Here is a 24816-nt window from a genome sequence, read left to right as displayed (position 1 = left end):
CAGAAATAAAAGGTGCCTTGGCTAAAGGGAGAAGCTTGAGCTTAAAGGAACCTTGGGGTAAGGAAGATAATAGTGACAAAGGCATAGTAATGAGAAGTAAAAAGTCAAGTAGTTTTCGCCCTTACAACTTCTAAAACTAGTTTCTTTCTACCCATTATTTCCAACACTAGATGTTTCCCCTTGTGGCAGAAGGTGTATTTCAACCTATCGATATTAGTAATTGCATAAAGTGAAAATTGCAAAAATTGGTATTCACAACTATTTTTTATTTTCCTCCTTGTCGATACACTCAATTGCTGGAAGCAACTTATTGGTTAAAAGTTGTACATGTTTTGTATATTATTATTATTATTATTATTATTGTTATTATTATTATTATTTTCGTTTCAACCATCTATGGGCTGCGATTACGCAGCTTCCATTGCTTTCTCAAGTTCTTTCTCCTTCCTCTTTCGCCAGTATTCCTTCATCTGTTGGCTTGCTCGTGCTCGTTCTACTGCCTAGGATACTCTATTCTTCCTTGTTTTCTCATCAGCTAGGTCCTTCAACTCTGCAACTCTCTGCCTGAAGATTTTTCTGCTTGTTATATCTTCTGCCGTGATCCCACATTTTTCTAAATCTCGGTGGACTTCTTTTACCCGTGGAACTTGTGTCTTCCTGTTCTCCCGGAAGGTGAGGATCCTGTTGGCGAGTCTCTCCGATCCCATCCTTTTAATATGTCCGTAGAACGTCAATCTCCTCTTTTTCATCGTGGTGGTGGTGTTTTCAAATTGTTGGTATAGTTCTCGGTTTGGTCTCATGCGAAACATAAACTTGTCTGATGATTTTATGGGTCCAAGAATCTTTCTAAGGAACCTCCTTTCTTTCTTTTCCAAATCTGAGAGTCTCTTCGTGGCTATTGTCTCAGCTGCGTATAAACATTCAGATTTGACTATCATGCTGTAGTGCTTGAATTTGGCCTGGTAGGAGAGTGACTTAGATTTGTAGGTGTTCTGACATAATCTAAACGCAGTTTGTATCTTTCATGCACGTTCTTCTTATTATTAATTTTTTAAGGACACTTCCTCTAAAGCATTGATACTTTGTCATTACATGAATTTTTCATCTAATCAGTGTTATGTGGCTGAAGATGTTAATAATATACAAAACATGTACCACTTTTAACCGATAAGTTGCCTTAAGCAATTTAGTGTATTGACAAGGTGAAAAATAAAAAATACTTAGTTGTGAATCTGTTCAAGTGCGATACGGACCATGAAGCTGATTTGATGTAAAATTGGTCTATTTTCGCCCTTGTGGCAAAATACGTCGATCTGTCTATGTTTTTGTACTGTAATTTGTAATTTTTTCTGACTTTATAAGTAACTAAAGATGTCCCAGATTAAGATGACACTCCAGAGATAAAAATATATTTTTACTTCATGCATGGATTTTCACGAAACTTTGTGGGAATGTCACCTGCATAAAAGTAGAGATAACATGAACATTTCATTCACATTCAATTAATAGTTTTTCAAAAAAAATTGAATTTTTCTTTGACATTTTTAATTCTATTTTTTCATGCAGTTTAACATGTTAATGTAAATTTGTAATTAGGTAGATAATACTGTAGTTCTTTTAAGAGCACTGGCATCTATTTTTCTGTACATAATTGGGAACATGCATGATCGGGGGTTTTAATTAAAAATATGCTAATCTGATTCAAAATTTCATGCAGAATTCAAAAATGTGATCAGAATGTACAAATAATAACTCCAAACATGATAAAAATCTAAATCAATGTACGGAACTGTCACGTGACGCAAGTACGCGATCTCATTGGTCTAGCGTCATCGTACAGGTTGACCGAATTAGCAGACGAAATAACACATAGTGTGCTGTGAGAAGCAGGATACACTTCGCGTTTATGTTAGTGTCCGGTATGGTTAAATTCAAGGTCTATACATTGGATAATAATCTGAGTGGTATATTTTAGACTTAAAATGAATCCTGTGCAGACAGTGAGGCAAAAAACTTGGAAATGGTGTAGAGTTCCGATGTGCAATAGCATACCATCCCAAACAAATTGTTTATAAATGTTCCGAAAAGACAAAACTAGGGAGAAACGGATTTTGTCGAGCCGGAGAAATGTTGGTGATGTATCGGAAAAGTCTACAGTTTATTTTTTTGAAGATTTTAACGTAAGATGAATTTGTTTGAATTTACAATCACTTTTCCATGTCAGCTGTTCTAGTGGTAAAACTTTAAATTTCAATGTATAATGGTTTATTTAAATGCTTCAATTACATCTTGGAATATGAAAGTAATAAACAGTGCATTAATTAATGCTGATTATTAAAGTATTTTCCAAACCTAACCTATGTTTTGGGTGATCCATGTCAAGATAATAAATCAAAGGGGTTATGAACCATTTTGACAGCTCTAAATCTACCAATTTATCTTGGCATGCGACAGTTATTTATGTCTTTATTGAAGAGCTTAATTTGTAAAGAGACCGAGCTCGATAGCTGCAGTCGCTTCAGTGCGGCCAGTATCCAGTATTCGGGAGATAGTAGGTTCGAACCCCACTGTCGGCAGCCCTGAAAATGGTTTTCCGTGGTTTCCCATTTTCACACCAGGCAAATGCTGGGGCTGTACCTTAATTAAGGTCACGGCCGATTCCTTCCCCCTCCTAGCCCTTTCCTATTCCATCGTCGCCATAAGACCTATCTGTGTCGGTGCGACGGAAAGCAACTAGCAAAAAAAAATTTTGTAAAGAAATTTAGGCTATAGCTAAATACTCTATAATATAACAAAGAATAGGCGTGTACATCATGAAAGGAAACAACGTGAATTTAACAAATGTATAACTCTACACAAAAACAATGCTTGTCTGTTGGGGTCTTATAAGTTAACAATGTTCAGTTATTAATAATTATCATTATATTAATGAAATAAATAACATAATTCCACACAGGTGAAAATAGTGATGTTGGTGTTTAAAATATTATCCAACTTAGCCTAAGTTTTAGGTTATACAAGCCAAGTCAATAAACTGAAGGGTAAAAATACCGGGCGAGTTGGCTGTGCGGTTAGGAGCGCGCAGCTGTGAGCTCGCATCCGGGAGATAGTGGGTATCGAACCCCACTGCCGGCAGCCCTGAAGATGGTTTTCCGTGGTTTCCCATTTTCACACCAGGCAAATGCTGAGGCTGTACGTAAGGCCACGGCCGCTTCGTTCCCATTTCTAGGCCTTTCCTGTCCCATCGTCGCCATAAGACCTATATGTGACGGTGTGACAAAGCAAAAAAAAAAAAGTAAAATTCACAGCACCAAAAGACATTCCTGCATTGAACGACTAAAATGTCACCAGGACACTTTTCTTGCCTGATATGCTCAGCTTGTTAAAAGCCAAATGTAATTAATGGTATTGGCTTTACGCCCCGCTAACTACTTCTACGGTTTTCGGAGACGCCGTTGTGCAGGAATTTAGTCCTGCAGGAGTTCTTTTACGTGTCAGTAAATCTACCGACACGAGGCTGACGTATTTGAGCACCTTCAACTACCACCGGACTGAATCAGGTTCGAACCTGCCAAGTTGGGGTCAGAAGGCCAGCACCTCAACCGTCTGAACCACTCAGCCCAACTTGTGAAAACTAGATGAAGTCATATCTATCTTTATCATGTTTAACTTTTTCCCTCCACAAAGATATTTAATGTTTCTCTTTCATGGGCCTCAGAAGTGGGTAGGCCAGTTATCTCAACCACAAATATATATTTTTTGGGGAATGATAGATTATAGCCCTGTAGTACTATGATCTTTCTTTATTTCTTTCTTAATCAGTTTATCATTCAGGGTTGGTTTTCTCTCAGACTCCGCGAGAGATTTCACCGCTACCGCTTCAAGGGCAATGTCCTGGAACGTGAGACTTTGAGTATGGTGATGCAGCTGGTGAGGAGGGTCATTACCTCGCCCAGGCGGCCTCACATGCTATGCTCAACAGGGGCCTTGTTGGAGGATGGGAGGATAGACAAGGAAGAGGTTAGGAAACGGCCGTGGCCTTAGGTGCCTGGAGGAGAAGTGGGAAAAACCACTTCGAGGATGGCTGAGGTGGGATTCGAAACCCCTCTATTCAGTTGACCTCCTGAGGCTGAGTAGACGCCGTTCCAGCCGTTGTACTATTTGTTTTCAACTTTCATGGCAGAGCCGGGAATCGAAACCGGGCCTCCGGGAGTGGCACACATTAACCACTACACCACAGAGGCGGACTAGTACTATAATGCTACCTATATGTTTATGTTAGTGCTGAAATCCGATTTCTTACTTTACTAATGCTGAAAGCCCGAAAATATGTTATTCTTTAATATGAGAATCAGTCTAGAAGGAAATGTTGAAAGTGATGTGATATCTATCCAGGTTCATTGTTATCCTAATACTATGGGTTACAGTACATTGCATGTATATAAAAGACGCCACTTACAAACTTGCTTTTTATCCGCGAATCTGCGGCCACAAAAGTCACTATTTTTCAAGAATGATGACATCTACACATGGTAGATTGTCTGACTGTGCTGTTTTGAACCTTTCTTCTGTCATTTCGAAGTTATTCGCGATCATGAATAATAAACAATCGGCTTTTAGCAACGGCTGATGCACAATGACTGGTAGAGCTGCATGCGGTACTGGATCATGACGTCACAGCACGCCGCTTACGTCAGATGCCGTTTCACTCGCCTTGCGGAAAGGCACTGTTAAATATTTTTTTAATGGTAGAAATCTTTGAAAATTATGCATGTTCCCTATTTATATAAGGAGATATATCGTACTAAAGTTTGTGTAATTTTTACGTTCTAAAATTTTGGACTTAAAAATCTCTACTACATGAAAAAATTCTGCAATCAAAAATTCCATATGCAGGTTTCTTAATATAGCTGTGATACATATACCATACAAATTTTGTTACAATTGACTGAATATTATGGGAGAAAAATTGGATTTAAATATAAAAATTACATTTGGTGGGAAAATTAAAGCAAAGTTCAGGTGACGTTTTCTTCTTGATTCATTACCTAAAAGTTACCAGAACTGTATTTTTTTCCTTCCTCTCCTTTTTAGCAGCTTCCGTACGAATACTGGTAACTCTGGAAGCTTGTCTCTTCTTCTCTAAAGAACGGAAAATGATTCACCTGCATTTTGTTTTTCACAATGCAAATTTTCCTGAGTCGAAGTTATGAGGATTGTAGTTTTTGTCATGTCATGATTGTTAGCTTTAGGTGCAGGACACATGGCTTGAAGTTGATGCAACACTTTCCTGATGAGAACAATCTGATTCCGATGACATTTCTTGACCTTTTGTCCCTGATTTCTTCAATGGAGACTCCTGTTCGGTAATAGCTAATCCCCTTCTCTTTCCTATCAAAAGTTCAGCAATTCGTCGCTTAGGTAAGGCTGATTTATGTTTACGCATATTGTTTATTCCCTTGGATACAAGCTGTCAATTATTACTAGCACACTGTCTTTCAATAATAACAGTATCTGATTCGCAACTACAAGACGTTACTTGTGCACAGACTTCACAAAAATAAACAGACTGGCTACCACCACAGAACCCACAAAAAAGATTAAACATACAAGAATTAACAAACTTATAGTTGTCGGCACTATTGTAGTACCATCAGGAATGCCAATACAAGCATAAAATATTGCTCAATGACATTCGAGTATTGAAATATTATTCTGTAACAGGCTTTATAAATTCATTCAGAAATATGGTAGATCTTACAGCTTGAGTCTGTATAGATATATCAGGAGTCCGGGTGGGGGCTGTTAGCTCATCCCATGGATGTGTAATTGCAAAGGACAGGCATATTTGATTGAATGGAAACATGACATTGACATTGCCTAGCAAAGCAGTGCAGCAGATGCCACACCCATTTCTGCTGTGAGCAGACTGGCAAACAAAGCATTATTAAAGTGATAAATTGTTTGAATTCAACAAAATAACTTTGTGACAAGAAAGAAGAAACTCAATCCTTTCATTTTCAGTCATAAAATTTTTTTTGCCGAAATGACCAAAATATCGATTTTTATCTCCGGAGTGTCATCTTAAGGGACCAAACCTTTCCTACTTAACATAATTGTATTGTATTTTGATAAGTGATTACATTGCTTAGTATTGAAAAAAGGTGGACTTCTCTGAGATACTATATGATATAAATATTTTACTAGTCTCTATATACTGTGTACAACAAAACAAACAACACTGGAATGTTATTTAATTGCATTGGCACAGTGCGTGTTCAACCTGTGTACCATCGCATTTCTAATGATTATTGAATAGTTTGTTGAAAAATCTTTGCTGTAATGATGCAAAAAGAAAATAAGCTGTCTTCTCGCATAATTCATTCATATTTTTGGTGGATCATCTGTCTAAAAAATTTATTATTTCAATACGCTCCTTATGTAGGCATCTGAGGCCGAGAGATCTGGGGAGCGGGAAAGGTATGGGAATGGAGTTGTGCGAAAAATTAGGAGATCCCCAAAGTATCATTCCTGAAGGATCAGTGACTCCCGTGTACTGTGGTCTGTAGGTCCATCTTGCATCCATTGATGTTGGGATAGGGGGGTAACTTTCTCACACTACAAAAACAGTGGACATTCCACTATGAATGGTTTAGTAATGAGGTCTCTGTAGACAATCTGGTTCACTGTTTTTGGATTTTGTGCAGCATTTTTGACAAAATAAAAGAGTCCATTATTCCTTGACCAGACACACTCCACCAAATTGTAATTCACATGCTGTGTAGTGGTTTCTATATAACATTAGGCCTTCCAAACCCTAAAATCGAATAGTTTGTTAGTTGATGTAGCCATCAAGATAAATATGGCTTTCATTTGATAACCATATGTTGCAGAAGAAATCTGGATCCTCATATGTCATGGACAACACTCAGCTGTAATACTGTAATCGGGCTCCTTCGTCCCTTTCTGTTAGACGCTGAGCAACTTCAATGCAGTATGCAAATCCACTCAGGTTTTTAAACATCTGCTGAACAGATCTGTGGCTCAAGTAGAGTTTCAACGTTGTTTGTCGTTGACTACACTTTGGGAATGTAACATCTGTCAAAGTTGTCCACGATTTTCACTTGTGGTGATGGTTCCTGGCACCCTGTTGTTCTGTTTTGTTGACATAAGGTTTATCCTGTACAGTGGAACTGTCATTGAGAGCTATTATTCTGTTATTTGGTGCCTCATCATTAAATTGCTCCTTAAGGTAACTTGGCCCATTTTGCCGCCCCACTCCGTATGACTGGAAATAAGTGCTTGATTTTAAACACCTTCTCCTCTGCTGGGAGTACCGTAATTGCAGATATCAACACAACACTGAATTCACAGTATGTCAAACTATTATATACAATATACTAAATACTTCATTGCTAAGGAAATGTGGACAGCAGATGAGCAATAATTTCAATATTGTTGGTTTTGCTGCATACCTTGCCCTTCATTTTTGCCACATATATTATGTGTGATGTTTTTCAAATAGTATTCCTTCACCAAAAGTCTGTGCAGTTTGGGTCACATAGCTATCAGCTTGCATGCGGAAGATAGTGGGGTTCGAACCCTACTGTCAGCAGGTCTGAAGATTGTTTTCCTTGGTTTACCATTTTCACATCAGGTAAAGGTCGGGGATGTAGCATAGTTTAGGCTATGGTTGCTTCCTTCCTCACTTCTACCCCTTCCCTATCATCTGCAAAAGATCTGTGTCTCTGCGGCGTAAAGCAAATTTTACAAAAACAAAAAAAGTTTTCCTTGATATTGTTGGTATACCTAATGTGTAACTGGTATTGTTATTTAAGAACTCTTATTTTCTTTCTTTTTTAGTGTTAAACTTAAGCACTTTGAAAAGTTCCGTGATACAACGGAAGCTCTGGCAGCAACAACAGCCGCTGTAGAAGGTAAACTTTCTAAGTCTTTGAAGAAGATGCTAAAGAAAATCGTGGTAAAGGAGGCACATGATCAGCTACTTGTAGCTGATGCCAAATTAGGGAATGCAATCAAAGACAAGCTACAGTTGCAGTGCCTCTCAAACACTGCAGTGCAAGAACTCATGAGATGCATCCGTTCCCAGATGGAGAGCCTCTTGGCTGGTTTACCACGCAAAGAGATGACAGCCATGGCGCTGGGACTGGCTCACAGGTAAGATATGTGGCAGGTTCCTAGCTATTGCATTTGACTTGGATGGATTTTTTAATTTTCTGTTGTTTTTTACCATATTTATTTTATTACCCTTACAGTATGTATGTAATACACACATCTATAATTAATTCTTTCATACTGGGTTGGTGATGTTTTCGGTCCACAAATGAAAAACCAGAAATATACAATATTACCCCGAGAAAGAAAATGTAGATAAGGTTAACTGAAAGATTACATAGTGGAAATATAATGAAAACCTGCTATTATACCCATTATTGACACTTTTGATCACCATTTACTGAGCTTTTTACACAGATATTTACTATCTTGATTAACATACACATAAGGAAAAAATAAATACTGAAGGTACGCAACAAACCTGGTGATTGGGAATGACTTGGGCAGGAAGGGGTATCTACTGATCTCCGGTCCTTCCAAAACCTTCCTGATAAGTTTCGCCCAGTGCTAAGAGTTGTTTTGTTATTTGACGATGAATAATTGTATAGCAGGCAAATAATGGGAAATACCGTTTACAGTAGTCTTTGTGATACATGTTATTTCCATTTGACTAATATCAGCAATACATTTGCTCTCTTTGTATTCTTAGCTTCCTCTCGAATCCTTTTCCCTTGGATGAATGGAAGATCAATGCTTCCACTTTTCACAACTTCAGCCTTTAAATGCGATAGAGTGGTTAATTCTATGCCTGGCTGCCTTTGCCCCACGGAATTCACCTGGTACTCATTTTTTATGCAGGGTGAGTGAACCTCAGGGCCCTCTGCCTTTCCAAAAATTGAAATCCCTTTTCTAAATTTTTCGACTTCCTTCCCGGGGAAAGATACAATTTATAACTGTTAGGTTCTTCAGTCTGTTGAAACTAATTTATGAATAAATAATATTTAGATAATAGGTGGGAAAGAAAACATATATAATAACAGATTCTTCTTCTTTTGCTTCAGCATTTGGCCCTCCTACTGGTGTGATCCACTACCTGGATTCGTCGTCTCCATTTAGTTCTGTCCTGGGCCATGTTAGGGTGGACATTGATACTCTTCAGATCTTTGTGAAGGGTATCGGCCCATTGCTGTTTTGGTCTCCTACCAGCTACTTCTAACATATAACCCGCCTTCGCGATAATGTTGGCCACTGTCCTTAGTACATGTCCAATCCATTGTAGAAAACTCTTGCACACATTTTCTTGAATCAGTGCAATGCCAAATCTCTCCTTGATGGATTCATTGAGGATGCGATCCGGTTTAGTGACGACAACTGTCCACCTCAGCATCTTAGTCTCTGTGGCTTCCAGTACCATGACAGTACGATAGATTTTTGATTTGAGATTTTCTCCTCTGGTTGTACAAGTGACACGGTTGTTGTTCTCCATTTCATCTAGGCTGTGGATATTCTTTCATTTACCTCCTCAACAAGTTGGCCATCATTAGTAATCGTGGAGCCAAGATACTTGAATCTTGTCACTCGCGGCAGGTCTACCTTAATGGTTCTGATTGCTTGTGAATCTGGCGTCATATTCAGACTTCTTTTTATTTAGCCACAGGCTCTCTTGCGCCAGCCGATCGCTCCATTCTGGCTTTGGCATTGCAGATCAACCGGGGTCTCTGAGGCCAACTTGACATCATCCATGCCAAAGAATGGTGCAGATCTGCTGTTACAGGTTCCATCAGTAGAATTAACAAGAGAGGGTACAGCGTTGAAACTTGCTGAATGTCGAGGGGGATGGGAAAGTCACCGGATAATAACAGATCATTCCTGAAAAAGGAAAAACTCGTCAGGTTGCACAGCTCTGAGCTTGCTTTTTGGAGATGGTCTGTTTGAATTCCAGTGTTGGCAGGCCTCAAGATGGATTTCTGTGGTTTACCAATTTTACATCAGGCAAATGCTGAGGTTATACCTTAATTAAGGCCACCCCAGTTACCTCCCCAGTCTTAGTTCTTTCCCATTCTTGTGTCACTAGAAATCTTTGATGTGTTAGTGAAATGAAAAACCATTAGCAAAAAATTAAAATAAAATAAAAAAGACATGTAGACCTAGTTGTACAATGAATGTTAATAAAATCGCTCGCAGCAAACTGAAATGTTACCAGACAAAACACTCACAGGGCACACAAAAACTGTAAAGTGGGAGATACAGCTGAATTCCTGTCTGAATTTTGTTATAAGTTATCTGCAAGCTGAATTCTGAAGGATGGTTAAGGGTTCTTTCTTAAGACCGAAACATACCTTACGTTTTATACGAATCTCGCCTTTCGTGCACTATACATACTACTACATTCCCACTGCTTTTTTCGTTAAGATCATCAGTATAATCTAAGTAATCCATGAAAACATTAAAATGTCTTCCTATTGTTTACTACAGAGTGTTCTATTTCAGTCAACAGGTCTACTCCTGGCTTACTCCATGGTCGATGTGACAGTAAATTCTAGCCTATATTTGTGCTTTATTTACTTCTTTAGTCATTTACTACAAGATAGTGCTCTTCAACATTTTACTTTTGTATTAATTTAGTCCAGGAGTATTTGAGAGAACTAAAATACTCAAGAAGTAATTTACTCTCTTATGGAATTAGCCAAATGTTGACTTTAATAAAGAGTACTTTCCTGCAGAAGTAGAGCTTATTCATTGTTGGTGCACACCACCCTGGGAGTCTGGATCTGCTTCTCTCGCTCAAATTACAGTATTTTGCTTTTTTTCTCAACTTGAAAAATGTTTTGTGGAATTTGGTGCAGTTCTCTTGGAATAGGAAGCTGTAATGTTTTTGAAGGATGTGGATGATGTCAACTTGCTTTTAAATTAAGTAACCATATGTCCTGTTTTGAACAGGACAGTACCATTTTTCAACCTGTTGTTCTGGTATTGTGACAGGTTTTGTTCGGATGACAATTAGTCCCAGTTTCTTAGAAAGGGCAATTTATTCTCTGTTTTTATTATTAATAATAATAATAATAACAATAAAATAATAATAATAATATTTTTACATCCCACTAACTACTTTTGTGGTTTTTGGAGATGCCAAGGTGCCAGGATTTTGTCTCCGAGTTTTTTTACGCGCCACTAAATCTACCAATACATGGCTGACATATTTGAGCACCTTCAAATACCACCGGACTGAGCCAGGATTGAACCTGCCAAATTGGGGTCAGAAGGCCAGCACCTCAACCATTTGAGCCACTCAGCCCGACACGTAACATTATAAATTAGTACATGCACTCAGATCTGCATATATGAAGGTAATTTTTTTAAATCCATCACTGCTAAGAGGGAATGTTATTGAGGGGCATCGTGCATTATGAAAAACAACAAACATGGCATTGCCGCTGCATACATTTCTTTCTTTCACTTCATGTAGGTACTGTTGGAGTATGTTGTGTAGCAATGATTATGTAATAAAAGATTCTGGATGTCAAAACTCAAGTGTGTGCTTACTACTCTATGGCAAGAAATATAAGCATCTTAAGACTTTTATAGTGGATGTTAGTAAGGTGGTTGTGGTTATTATTTTAAGAGGAATTACAACTAGGCAACCGTATTCGTGAACTTAGTAACATGTAACTCCCAGTAATTATGTACATACATACATACATTATCATTATAGACTGTTATGCCTTTCAGCGTTCAGTCTGCAAGCCTCTGAGAATTTACTAAACTATTATTATTTATAAGTTTCATATTCCGTATTGATTGGATTCAATGTAACCTAAACATGATTACCACCAATAAATCGAACCTAAACAAACTCAAAAACAAAATAAAACAGAACAATCTACTAATAACAAAAGCCGACAAAGGCAACACTACGGTCATTATGGATAAGAATGAATACATAACAAAGACTAAAGAATGGTTCCAGGACAACACTTTTTCAATTAAACGCCGAGATCCAACCAATAATATACAAAGGAATTTAAAAAATCTACTCAAGAACACACACTTTATTCTCACCGAAACAGAATCTGCTAAACTTATAACTATGAACCCCCAATTACCATCCTCAAGGGCCTACCCTAAAATACACAAAGAAAATGTTCCCATGAGACCAATTATAAACTATAAAGCCAGTCCAAGCTATAAGTTATCACAATTCATTCAGAAATTTTTGAAAAAGCATTATTCATTTTTAGCAAACAAAACAATACAAAACTCAATAGATTTTTGCAACAGAACCAAAGAACTAAAGATCGAGAAACATCATACACTTACTTCATTTGATATAACAAACATATACCCTAACATTCCTATTAAACAAACAGTCAAAATAATTGAATCTAACCTAAAAAACCATAGTAACTTGAGCACCTTAGAAATAGAAGAATTCGTGATTCTGCTTAAATTCGCCTTAAACAATAACTACTACAAATTTCATGATACCATATATCAGCAACAAGGATTACCTATGGGATCTCCTGCTTCCGGAATATTAGCAGAAATATATATCGACTGCCTAGAATACACGTCAATTAATAAAATAGATAATATATATTTTTGGTGTAGATTTGTCGATGATATCTTCGTAATTATAGATAATAGATTCACTGATGCAGATACTATACTAGACAAACTTAACAATTTAGACCCCCAAATTAAATTCACTAAAGAAACAGAAAATAACCGTACCTTAAATTACTTGGACTTAACAATAACCAGGCATGACACTCACTTATCTTACAAGATCTATAGGAAACCCACACACACTTTAAATACCATAAAAAATTACTCCGCTCATCCTAACACACATAAAAGAGCAGCCTATTATAGTATGATACATAGAGCTTTCAATATCCCAATGACAATAGATCAAAATAATGAATTAAAATTAATCCACGACATAGCCAAATACAATGGATACAGCAAAGAAATGGTCAACAAAATCATCCACAAAATAAAATCCCAACCTAAAACTAAATTAATCAAAACAGCCAAACCAAAAAAAGATTATGTCCTATTTACCTTCAACAACACCAATATATATACTATAACTAATATCTTTAAGAAGCACAACCTGAAAATAGCATTAAAAACCACACACAACAGCACCAACACTATACACAACACCAAAACAGTCATTAATAATAATAAATACAACCAATCAGGTGTCTACCGCATCAAATGTAACAACTGTGATACAAGCTACATTGGACGTACAGGCAGAAACTTCACCGTCCGTTATAATGAACATATAAATGCAGTAAAGCACAACCATTTCTCATCAATAGGCCAACGTGTAGAAGAATCTAAGCACAACTTTACAGACATCAATAATGACATGATGATATTAAACATAAACTCTAAGGGCCCCCCTGCTCAACATAACCGAAGATTTCTATATTTCTTTGGATCAATACGCTAACCCCAATCATAACATTAACGACATTACAGAGAAAACCAGTATCATCTTTGACAAAGTTATTCCTTCAATAAAAAATGACTATCTCAAATTAGTAAACACACGTCATAACAAACCGACGAATCACAAACCTAACCCCGCCCCTACCTTCACAATAGCCACTCCTCCATCCCGTCCACCAACATCCCTCCACATAGCTAACATGAGCCCCAGACGTACTCGTAGCAGAACACAACAAATCTCCAAACATATCGGTACACAACCTCCACAGCAACAACAGTAAGTACTCTTTTCATTTCACACATACATCCAGGCATTCCTTCATACATACGCTATACTCATATTAGCTTTTCTTTACAGATAACAACCATATAACGTGCATAAACAAGAGAGGTGTCACCACCAACTGCTCTAAAATTAAACCCTATCTTGCTGTATATATAAATCTTACCTGACTACATCAACAGTTGAATTGCACAGTACTCAATTTTCAAATTTTAATGACAAGAGTTCTTATAACATACCAATACAAAGTATATCAGCCATAGAACATTCTCGATATTCACCTAATGCAACTTAATCAACGCAAGAACTACAAGAGGATTGAAGAATGAATGCAACGCAACATGAACTCAAATTTTAATAGACGTTTTTAAAATATACCATGTTTTAATGTGTTTAATTGCTATATTTTTTAGTGTCTTATGATGTGGCATATATATTTTAATGTGTTTATGTACTCATGTCCATGCTCAATCAATAGGTTTTAGTTTATTATAACCATCACCACTTTTAATCAGTGATATTTTAACGCAACATACTGCAATATATTTTACTTCCATTTTTCATTAGACATCCGGATGCTCTAACGTAACATCTTTGTAATTTTGTCTAATGACTGTAAATTTGTGTGCTAGCTGATGATGGCCAAAATAGGCCGAAACCGGTACTAGTGCAATAATTCATTCACAATAAATGTATTGATCGGTGGAACATTTTTCTTGTCTATTACAATTTACTAAATGTCGCCACAATCCTCGATTTGCAACTAGTGTTGTGGCCTCATTTAGTTCTATATCTCTTATCTTTAAATCGTTAGAAACCGAGTCTAACCATTGTCGTCTTGGTCTCCCTCTACTTCTCTTACCCTCCATAACAGAGGCCATTATTCTCCTAGGTAACCTATCCTCATACATCAATGAATAGGTATGCAATTTCTGTTATAGGTACACATACATAAAGAAAACACATACAGATTCTGATGTTTGTTGCACCATTTGTAACACCAATTTTTCTGTGTCTCATGGAAACAAGAGCAACATTGAACAACACTGAAATCAATGAAACATATAAATGCTAAAATTACTGCCACATCATCCCAAACCTCATTTTTTCAGCCAGTTTCAACAAAAGGCCATGAACTGCACTTGGTTGCCATTGAAGGGACCTGGGCGTATCATGCAGTTCCTGAAAGTCACAACTTTTGCTAAAATGACTTTGCATTGAAACTAGTAAAATGCTGGTTCAGATGCAAAAATAAATAGAAAATAAATGTGAATAATGTGGTACTATTAAGGGGAGATGGGGTTTCAAAGCTCTCTGTATTGGTACAGTTCTGTTTTCAGCTTCAGAAAATGTGGACATTATTTTAAGACAATCCTATTATATTCTATTGGAATGGTTTTCGGGCTCTGTGGTGGTTGTTACAGAAAATTGATTTGTAGTCCAAAATTCTGCACAGGCAGAGTAAAATGAGAACTACTTTTGTCATGCCCTTGTATAAAGTTCAAATAATAATAATAATAATAATAATAATCGTATGGCCTCAGCTACCGTTTGCAGACATTTCGATTTGACGCCATCTGGCTGTCTGCTCGTCAATTTCGACGTTCCGGTTTACTCTGTCTGCCATCTAGCGGACCTAGAGTAAACCGGATCTCTCTTGGGCGTCTATGGCTGAGATTTAATTAATTTTGTCGGGTAAATACCAAATGTATCACCAGAGTTCTTTTACATGCCGACATCGTACTACATGGAGTGTCGAATGGACTTTTTTCCGCCCTTCAAAAATCCGACTACCTCTGCCGGGTTTGAACCCGCTATCTTGGGATCCAGAGGCCGACACTCTACCACGGATCCACAGAGGCAGCTAGTTCAAATAAAGACTTGTCATAATTCATGTATTAAGATCAAGAATTTAGTACATATCATATATTAGCCATGTATCCCCTTGTGCATCACCACTAGCTCTTTTCTGGTGTTCAGCTTAATAACTTCCCGGATAATAGTTGATCTCCCTCGAATGGAACCCTTGGGACTTCTGCAACTTTAATATTGTCCTACTTGATTGTCTCTATATATCAACTTATCCAACATCATCAGATGGATGAACCTTTGATTTCTGGAGAACATGATTCCTCTTTAGTCTTATTCCTATACTATTATGCAAATCTTATCATTGTTTGTGTCACCAGGTTCAATGTGGTACTTTTCTGCTTTAGTCGCCTCGAATGACTTCTTAAGTTGATTAGGTATTGTTCGATCCCCTGCTCAGCTCTTTGATTTGAATTAGCTAGGTTTTTTAGACATCTGCTGGGCAAAACTGGATTACTGTGAAACCATTTGGGAGTACCTAGAGTGCCGTTTTTTGGCCATTGTCAGAAACTTTTTCATTTAAAGAAATTTTTCTTATGAACCATACAGCCATATTATAAATGTATCTCTGGAAGAATTACTTACCATCACAGTAGATGTTGGAAATGCCTTTCTTATAGACACAATTGCACATATCACTCCACACTTCTTCAGCTTCTGCAACATGGCCATAAGTTTCAGTGATCCTCTCATTAGACAGGTATATGTGAACAGAAGATTGATGTCTTGTGCTAACATTATTTTACAATAAGATGTTGCCAGTCCTCATTTCATTGAATTTCTAGCATTGTTTAGCCTAAAGGTTGATTTTAATTAATACTTTATTTGTTTCATGTTAAAATTACCAACAGTATAGTTTTCCTTACCCTTTGCAGTTTTTGTATTGTAATTCATAATGTTTTCTTTGATGTAGCCTGTCACGCTACAAGCTGAAGTTCAGTCCAGACAAGATAGACACTATGATTGTGCAAGCTGTTGGCCTTTTAGATGAACTGGACAAGGAGCTGAACAATTATATAATGCGTACAAGGGAGTGGTATGGTTGGCACTTTCCTGAGTTGGGGAAGATCATTACTGATAACATTGCATTTGTCAAGACTATCAAAGTAACTGGTAAGTTCATATCAGTTTGGGTCTCAACATAAGTTACTCTCATGGTACATAAGAGAAATGGGTGTGTGTCCCTTGGAACTAGTTTTAGAAATGCTGTATTTGAATTTTGCACCCACATGATGTTATCCTACTTATATTTCTTACTATTACTACTACTACTTTTGTGAGTGTTTTATGTGCTTGTGTAATTTACAAAACCTCATTTTCAAGCATATTTATTTGATGTTTTATTTTGTGAGTGTTTTGTCCGTCACCTTCGTGTATCGTGTTTCCCGCTCACCACAGCAGCGTGTGTGCTTTTTACAGCTGGGGATTCGGGGCAGGGCGGCCAATCGTCCTGCAAGCAAGAGAGGCTAGCGCGCACTAGCGACTCAGTTAATCGGTACAAAAGAATGAGTTGGTTATTGTGTTGTTCGCACGCTGTTAACATAATTTCTGTCCGTAGTTTCATCGGACTTGTAGGCCACGTGTTTTTTCTTGCATTTCTATGCTTTCCCCATCGGTCAAAGTCGTATGTTAATAATGTACGGGATGTGTTGAATTGTTTTGTATGTGGTAGATTAGCGTATTTAAGTGCATAATTTTAATGATTTGAATGTTTTTAAGGGGATTGTGTCGGTGACAGTTTCTGGTATTTTCTTTTCTCGTAATGGCCAAAAAAAAAAAAATATAACAAACATTATCTCCAAGCGTTCAGAGATACCCAATATTTTTGGGTCCGAAGTGGAGAAAGAGAAATGTTGACGAAATTTGCTGTATGCACAACTCGAACATCCATCACTCAGCTCCGGATACGTTTCGAAAAAGATGTCAACTACTCAAGTAGCAGGCTTCCTATTGCGAAAGTGGGCATTCCAAATACAGGGCAACGTACTGTTATTAGCCGGCAGGAAATCCTACTGCACTAGTTTTACAAGTGTTTCGGGTACCGGACATTCTGTGATCTCAAAATTGTTTGCCAGTGCATAGTATTCGAGTAATACTGCATCATACAAATTCGCGGTGATCAGTTACTTGGAAACATATGGGAATAGGGCAGCAAGCAGCAAGTATTCAGTGTCCAAATGAAACGTGCGCTACCGCGGTAACCAAAGTGCACTTCAAGTGGCCAACAAGCCTCGCAAAGCATTTAGCGGACCAAAAAGCGGCAAGTTTCCGCAAGTAGATGAGGATTTGCTTAAATGTATGATTTTGTTACTCAGACGTTGGATACGCCATTTCTCATGAAATGCTGTATTTTAAAGAACGAGAAAAAGCCGCTGTATGTGGAATCAGTGTCTCGGATTTGAAGGTTAGCCGAGGCTAGATTAATTTTATGGTGAGAAATGGACTTCAACGAAGAACAACATTATGCCAGTAAATGACAAATAATTTCAACCATTTTCATCGCTTTGTGATTGAGTCGCGTAAAGTGAAGGAATATTTGATCTCCCTTATAGGAACCGCAGGTCAGACGCCAGTCAGTTTCCATATGTCACAAAGTCAAACAATCAATAAGAAAGGAACGTACATTGTTATCGTACGCACTACCTGAAGCAAAAAACAACGATGTACTACAATTCTTGTGGTAATGTAGCAGAGTCCCTCCTTTGATGCCGTCCCTTCTCATGTTGGGCAGTTTTCTCTTTTTGCCGGTATGTCATTGTTATGACATTACATGAATTGTACTCTTATTAGTTCATGTTTATTTCACTTCAGGTCGTATTGTCAGCTCGTAATGGGAAGAATATTTTCCATTGTCGGTACTTCAGATCCACATGTCTAACTTATGTGATGTACTCTATTTGACTTTTCAGAAAAAATCTCATGCCGGAATTTTATGCCAAATGACAATAATCGCAAATGAGTTGAAACAGTTGTGTTTATATTATATTTGATGTATCTTTTAAATGTAAGTGAATTGTAAATATCTGAATTCCTTGAATAATTTATGCATCCAAAGTTTTCGCCTGTATTTTTCGTCAAAAAGTGCGTTAATTATGCAAGAAAGTATGGTATTATGCATTTTGTTGTGTGTGTTGGTGTGACATAAATATATTAATGATTAATTTTATAAAGAGAAATGTTATGTGTCATAAATGAGAATGATTAGGTACAATTTCTTGTAACCATTTTTGTGTTTTCTTAGTTTAAGATTTTAAATTTACTGGTCAATTTGCATTGTAACTGTAGATATATATGCCTTTTATTCTGACCTTTTTTCACCTAGACCATGGTGGAATATATGTGATGAAATCCAAGAATTAAAAAATCTTACTATTTTTGCTTTCTAAAAATTGGCAGGTATGAGCATGTTGTCCCTCACTCTGTTAACCGTCGGCAGCTCACTTCTGTAGTGAAGTCGTCTACAGTATTTATTTGTTGTGTGTGTGTTTTTAGGCTTTAATTCAGTGCGTACTTGTCTTGTGTTGAGAGAGTTGGTTGATATTGAGTAGTATTTATGTGTGTTCTATTATTTTTGTACTCTACAGACGTTGTTACTGAAGATTTTGGTGTTGTGGTGTGCCGCAATATTTGATGGCATAACTTGTACTGATAAAAATATTTGCCATGTGTTTTATTTGTGCTTGGTTTTGTTATTTAACTGTTCTTTCTTAAGCACGTTTTAATTTTACCACTTTTTTATGATCGCATTTAATTTTTACTATTGTTTTTGTGAGCGATACGACAGTACCGTAGTACTCCACGTTGCCTGGGGAAATTTATTGAATGCAATTAAAATGCATCCCTCACACCTAGAGTCCATAAAAAATATTATTTATCTATTTACCTCCCCCAATTTGCCGTACACTTCAGTGCTGAGGTTTTTTATGATTCTGTACAAACCAAAAATAGCCCCTGTAAATCCCCCCCATCCCCTTTAGTTCATAAAAATAATTTGCAGCATAGTTTGTTCCGCTTTTTATTTTGAACTTAAATACTGAATTTCACAGATTTATGTGGCGTGGTTTTCCTGTGATGGTGTAGAACAGAGCCGTTCGATATGAGCAATAAGAGCAATACTGTTTTCTTAACATGGACTGAACTGTAGAGCACAGAATATTGCATACAACGGTTTGCTAGTCACGCTAATCAAACTGTAGTGATAGTTTTGTAAATAATTTTAATAATGTACACATTATTACATATAACACAATTTTCAAGTCACCTGTTAGTTTAAATTTTAATGTAGAGATTGTGTGGTAATGTATTGGTTCCTGCAATGTCTGGCATAACATGCTCTACTATCTTTTAACTGGTAATAAAATATGGACTAATATTTACATTTTTTTTTAAATTGTTGCTTTTATTTCCTGAAGATCTTTCCTGACATAATACAAGTGAAAGCTTTCTTTTGTACTGACATTAGAGATGCAGATTTTAAAAGAAACTAACAGATAAGATTCTCTGTAATTCCATGTTGTTGTTATCCACTCTGGTCAGAGAAGCTGAAATTTTGATGTTTAAAAATCAGTATCAGCTGGTAGAGAAAGAAACAAACTATTATAATCCACAAGAATCCGATTATTTATATTTTCAACCTCAACCACTTAATTTGCTTGTACTGAAAATGTTGCTTCTCCAAAAAGAGGTCCCTTAAAGTCAAATAAATATGAAAGTTTATTTGTTCCACCTTTTCAATACATGAAAAGAATTTAAAAAAGGAATTAAAACTGCAGGGACATGTTTTGCTCTCCAATCAAGAGCATCATCAGCCTATATCTCAAACTGAAAGATAAATAATAAAGTACCTGATTGTAATTAAATTAAATATAAATGTGAAGATGTTATAAATGGTGAGCGAAATGGTTGACAATAGATTAAAGATTAAAATATGGATAGTCGTAAAATTTATACATCCTCCTGAAAGTCCTTGTTTAAATATAGCAAATAGGTGTCCTGTGGAGGTTGAGTGCGTAATAGAAAACTAATAGATCCTAAACATATTGATTAACACATTAATGAATAAAATGTAGCTGACAATTCCAAATGGTGCATTAATACATTGCTCACTTCAGGTGAGGTCTACAGTAAATTGCTATGTTGAAACAAGAAGAGTAGTACAAAAAAAAATTATCAGTGTTAAATATTTCGAACGTCAGGAATAAATCAGAGTGGAGTTCAGATCCAATTCTTAACATTTTTTTTATAGCGTTGAGACACTTCTGTATTCCATTTTAAGTGGGGTTTATAATATTATGTGAAGAAATAAAATTTCTCTTCAACTCTTCTTTAAGCCAACCTATTTCAACATTACTAAAAAGACTTCAATCCTAATTTCTCTTTGAATTCTACACAAGTTACTCTTTCCAACTACCATTTGACAAGCCACTTACCATCAAGCACCCTTCTTCTCTCGGACTTCTAGAGGACTACAATTTTATTTCTTCACATAATATTATAAACCTCACTTAAAATGGACCCCAGAAGTGTCTCTACGGTATAAAAACTTTTAAGAATTGGATCTGAACTCCACTCTGATTTATTCCCGACGTTCGAAATATTTAACACAGATAAATTTTTTCTCTACTACTCTTCTTGTTTCAACATAGCAATTTACTGTAGACCTCACTTAAAGTGAGCAATGTATTAATGCACCATTTGGAATTGTCGGCTACATTTTATTCATTAATGTGTTTATCAATATGTTTAGGATCTATTAGTTTTCTATTACGCCCTCAACCTCCACAGGACACCTATTTGCTATATTTAAACAAGGACTTTCAGGAGGATGTATAAATTTTACGACTATCCATATTTTAATCTTTAAACTATTGTCAACCATTTCGCTCACCATTTATAACATCATCTTCACATTTATATTTAATTTAATTACAATCAGGTACCTGATTATTTACCTTTCAGTTTGAGATATAGGCTGATGATGCTCTTGATTGAAGAGCGAAACATGTCCCTACAGTTTTAATTCTTTTTTAAAATTCTTTTTATGTATTGAAAAGGTGGAACAAATAAACTTTCATATTTATTTGCCTTTATTGTACATTTCAATAAGGACCAAAATATGAGAATCATAACATGTAAGAGGTCCCTTTTCGCTTTCTGCCTCACATTTATAGCTTATAATTGCGAGCGATTAAGCTTGCACGATTTTTTCTGTTACCAATATTTATGTACCCAGCTATTATATTGCATGTGATAGACCATTTTCGGTATCAGTTCCTCGCTATGTCCACTAGCGAACTCTCATCAACATTCGAAGGCGGTGTAGGAGTCAATTAATAATACCCGTCGACCGCTGTTCTCTAAAGGAAAATTCAAAATGGCAGAGGATAACACGTTTTTGCAATAAACGTGTAAATACTGTTGCCGATAGCAGTTGTTAACTCATTAAAATAAAGGTTTGAGTATACGATCACTTAATTTTAATGCTAAATACTGCAGTTGAGTAAGAATGGGATTAGTGCAAGATTGTTTTCAGAGGTTAGTTTTATACCTTCTCACGTGTGGTTAAATTTCGGAAAGGCTATTATCATGTAAATTTATCATAATCTGTTGACTTCATTTTCCGTATTGATGATCCAATGATCACAAGTATAAAGAATGGAACTTTTCACCTAATCAATACAATTATTTATAATTATTTATACATTTATTTGCTACAAAATGTGATGATCAGTATCATTTTCTCGCTTTGTGCACTTGCGAGCTCTCTCGTCAACATTTGAAGGCGATGTCAGAGTCGATTAGTAATAACTGTCGGCTGTTGTTCCATAAAGAAAATCAGAAATGAAAGAGAACATGTTTTCATAATAAATGCGTAAATAACGTGGTCGATAGCACTTTTTAACTCGTTAGAAATAAAGGCTAAGTAAACGATACTGTGTGAAAGTGTACCGGTATGTTTAATTTCATTCTAAGAAAATTTAATGTCACTCCAGAGACCTCTGTGACAAACGTTCCAGTTTCCTTCTTGCCTAGGCCATCTATGACAGCTGATGCCAGAGCTGTTGAGGATCCAGCCAGCCTCCGAGCTGAGGACTAAACATACGTACATTGAAATTGAGTAAGAATGCGATACACCTCAAGATAATGCAGAGCACATCACTGATTTCAGAGGTTAGGTTATATTTTATTGCGCCTGGTTAAATTTCGGAGGCTCTGTTCCCATGTAAATTCATAGCGAAAATGTTATTTCTGTACTGGTTCTGGGAATATGTTTTCTTGATACATATACGGTTAAGTTAGGTTAGGTAATACTGCTTGAATAAGAAAACTGAGACATTTGCCACAAAATGCGATCGATCATGTTCAGTATCATATCATTTTCTTGCTATGTACACTCGTGAGCTCTCTCGTCGATATTCAAAGACGATGTCGGAGTCGATTAGTAATACCCGTTGACTGCTGTTCTCTCAAAGAAAATTCAAAATGAAAGAGGATAACACATTTTGATAATAAATGCGTAAATAACATGGCCGATAGCAGTTGTTAACCCATTAGAAATAAAGGCTGAAGTAAACGATCGTATAATTTTCATGTTATATACTGAAATTAAGTAAGAATGTGATACCCCTCGAGATATGGCAGAGTACGTCACTGATTTGAGAGGATAGTTTATATTTTCTCACGTCTAGTTAAATTTTTGAAAGGCTGTTTCCTATGTAAATTTGTAGTGAGGTGGTTATCATTTATCTACGTGGGCTTGAAATATGTTTTCCTGATACATATATGGTTAAGTTAGGTGACGCTGTTGAAGAAGGAAACTGGAACGTTTGTCACAGAGGTCTCTGGAGTGATATTATAATTTTTTCAGAATGAAATTAAACATACCGGTACACTTTCACATAGTATTGGATTTCAAAAAATAACAATTGAGTAAGCTGTAGTGTGGATATCATCTGCAGAAACGTAAGTTTTGAACAAACTGGTTGCCATTTCATACCAATTTTAATGTGTATGGTGTTTTTCCTGACTAACGAAGAATCTGATATAATGACAATCCGTTATAGCGAGTAATTTTTTTGCCATAATGAATTCTCGCTATAACAAACTTCTACTGAATTTCAATCGGAAAGTAACTCTATTACAGAGGTGGGCAAATTATTGTACTCTAAGGTATTTACCTATTTACTTCCAGATATTTTTTAAGGATCTTCAGATAGATACATGTTTGTTACACAGTTCTTTGGTGTCTTTGAGCTTGTGTTTATATTAGAAAATGTTAGATTGTTGATTATTAGCTAGTTTTGAATGTAATTCACAGATCATTGTGTGCACTTCCATTTTTCTGATTTTGGTTCCAAGCAGTTAGTTGTTTATGCAATTGAATGTGAATCTTGTGACTAACTAACGTATTAAATTGACATAATAAAAATCTCTTTTGTAAGATAAGAATATTCTCAGAGGATTTTATCTTAGATACTCAGTATTAGTGGAAATCTATAATAGAAAGAAGAAATGTAATATGCACAATGTTTACTAGAAAAATATAGCATGTGACACTATAAGAAATTATATTGATTTTTTGACATAGTGATAATGGTAGTTTCATTTTATAGGGACACGGGACCATGTTAGCTCAACAGATTTGTCAGATATTCTCCCTGAAGATGTGGAAGCACAGGTGAAAGAAGCAGCTGAAATTTCTATGGGAACGGAAATATCTGAGGAAGACATTCTTAACATTCAACATTTATGTGATCAGGTGAGGTCAGATTAACAGATAACATTTGAAAGATGACCTGTGCTGGAAATTTACAGCTTTACGACAATACCTTAGATAGCTGATGCCGTTATTGGTGGTGGTTATAGCTCAAGGCTCTATCTTACACTTATATTTCTTTTAAAAGAACCTGCATGTTCTGACAGCACTCAGCATGTGGCACCAAGCAACAGTGTGCTATGTTGCCACATGTTCCAGCTTGTGTTTCCACAGTAGTCAAAATCAACCCCTCTTGCTCTGCATTAGGTTTTGTGGAAAATAAAATTTAAGCACAGGAATTATGAAAGCGTTAGCATAATATTAAATATTGTTAATATTATTCCAAGGTGACTTGGCAGTAATAGCTCAA

At 36.4% G+C, this 24816-nt stretch overlaps 1 protein-coding gene across 1 annotated transcript in view; it reads left to right on the top strand.

Annotated features, from left to right (window-relative positions):
- nop5 (nop5 ribonucleoprotein) overlaps positions 1–24816 on the top strand; it is a 109338-nt gene that overhangs the window by 12170 nt on the left and 72352 nt on the right. The window contains exons 3-5 of the mRNA XM_067147935.2: positions 7864–8178; positions 16605–16804; positions 24304–24449. Coding sequence (XP_067004036.2) covers positions 7864–8178; positions 16605–16804; positions 24304–24449 — 661 coding nt within the window. The remainder of the gene's footprint in view (positions 1–7863; positions 8179–16604; positions 16805–24303; positions 24450–24816) is intronic.

Source organism: Anabrus simplex, chromosome 5 (genome assembly GCF_040414725.1).
Source record: "Anabrus simplex isolate iqAnaSimp1 chromosome 5, ASM4041472v1, whole genome shotgun sequence".
NCBI classification, from domain to species: domain Eukaryota; kingdom Metazoa; phylum Arthropoda; class Insecta; order Orthoptera; family Tettigoniidae; genus Anabrus; species Anabrus simplex.
This window is presented reverse-complemented; position numbering and strand designations above follow the sequence as displayed.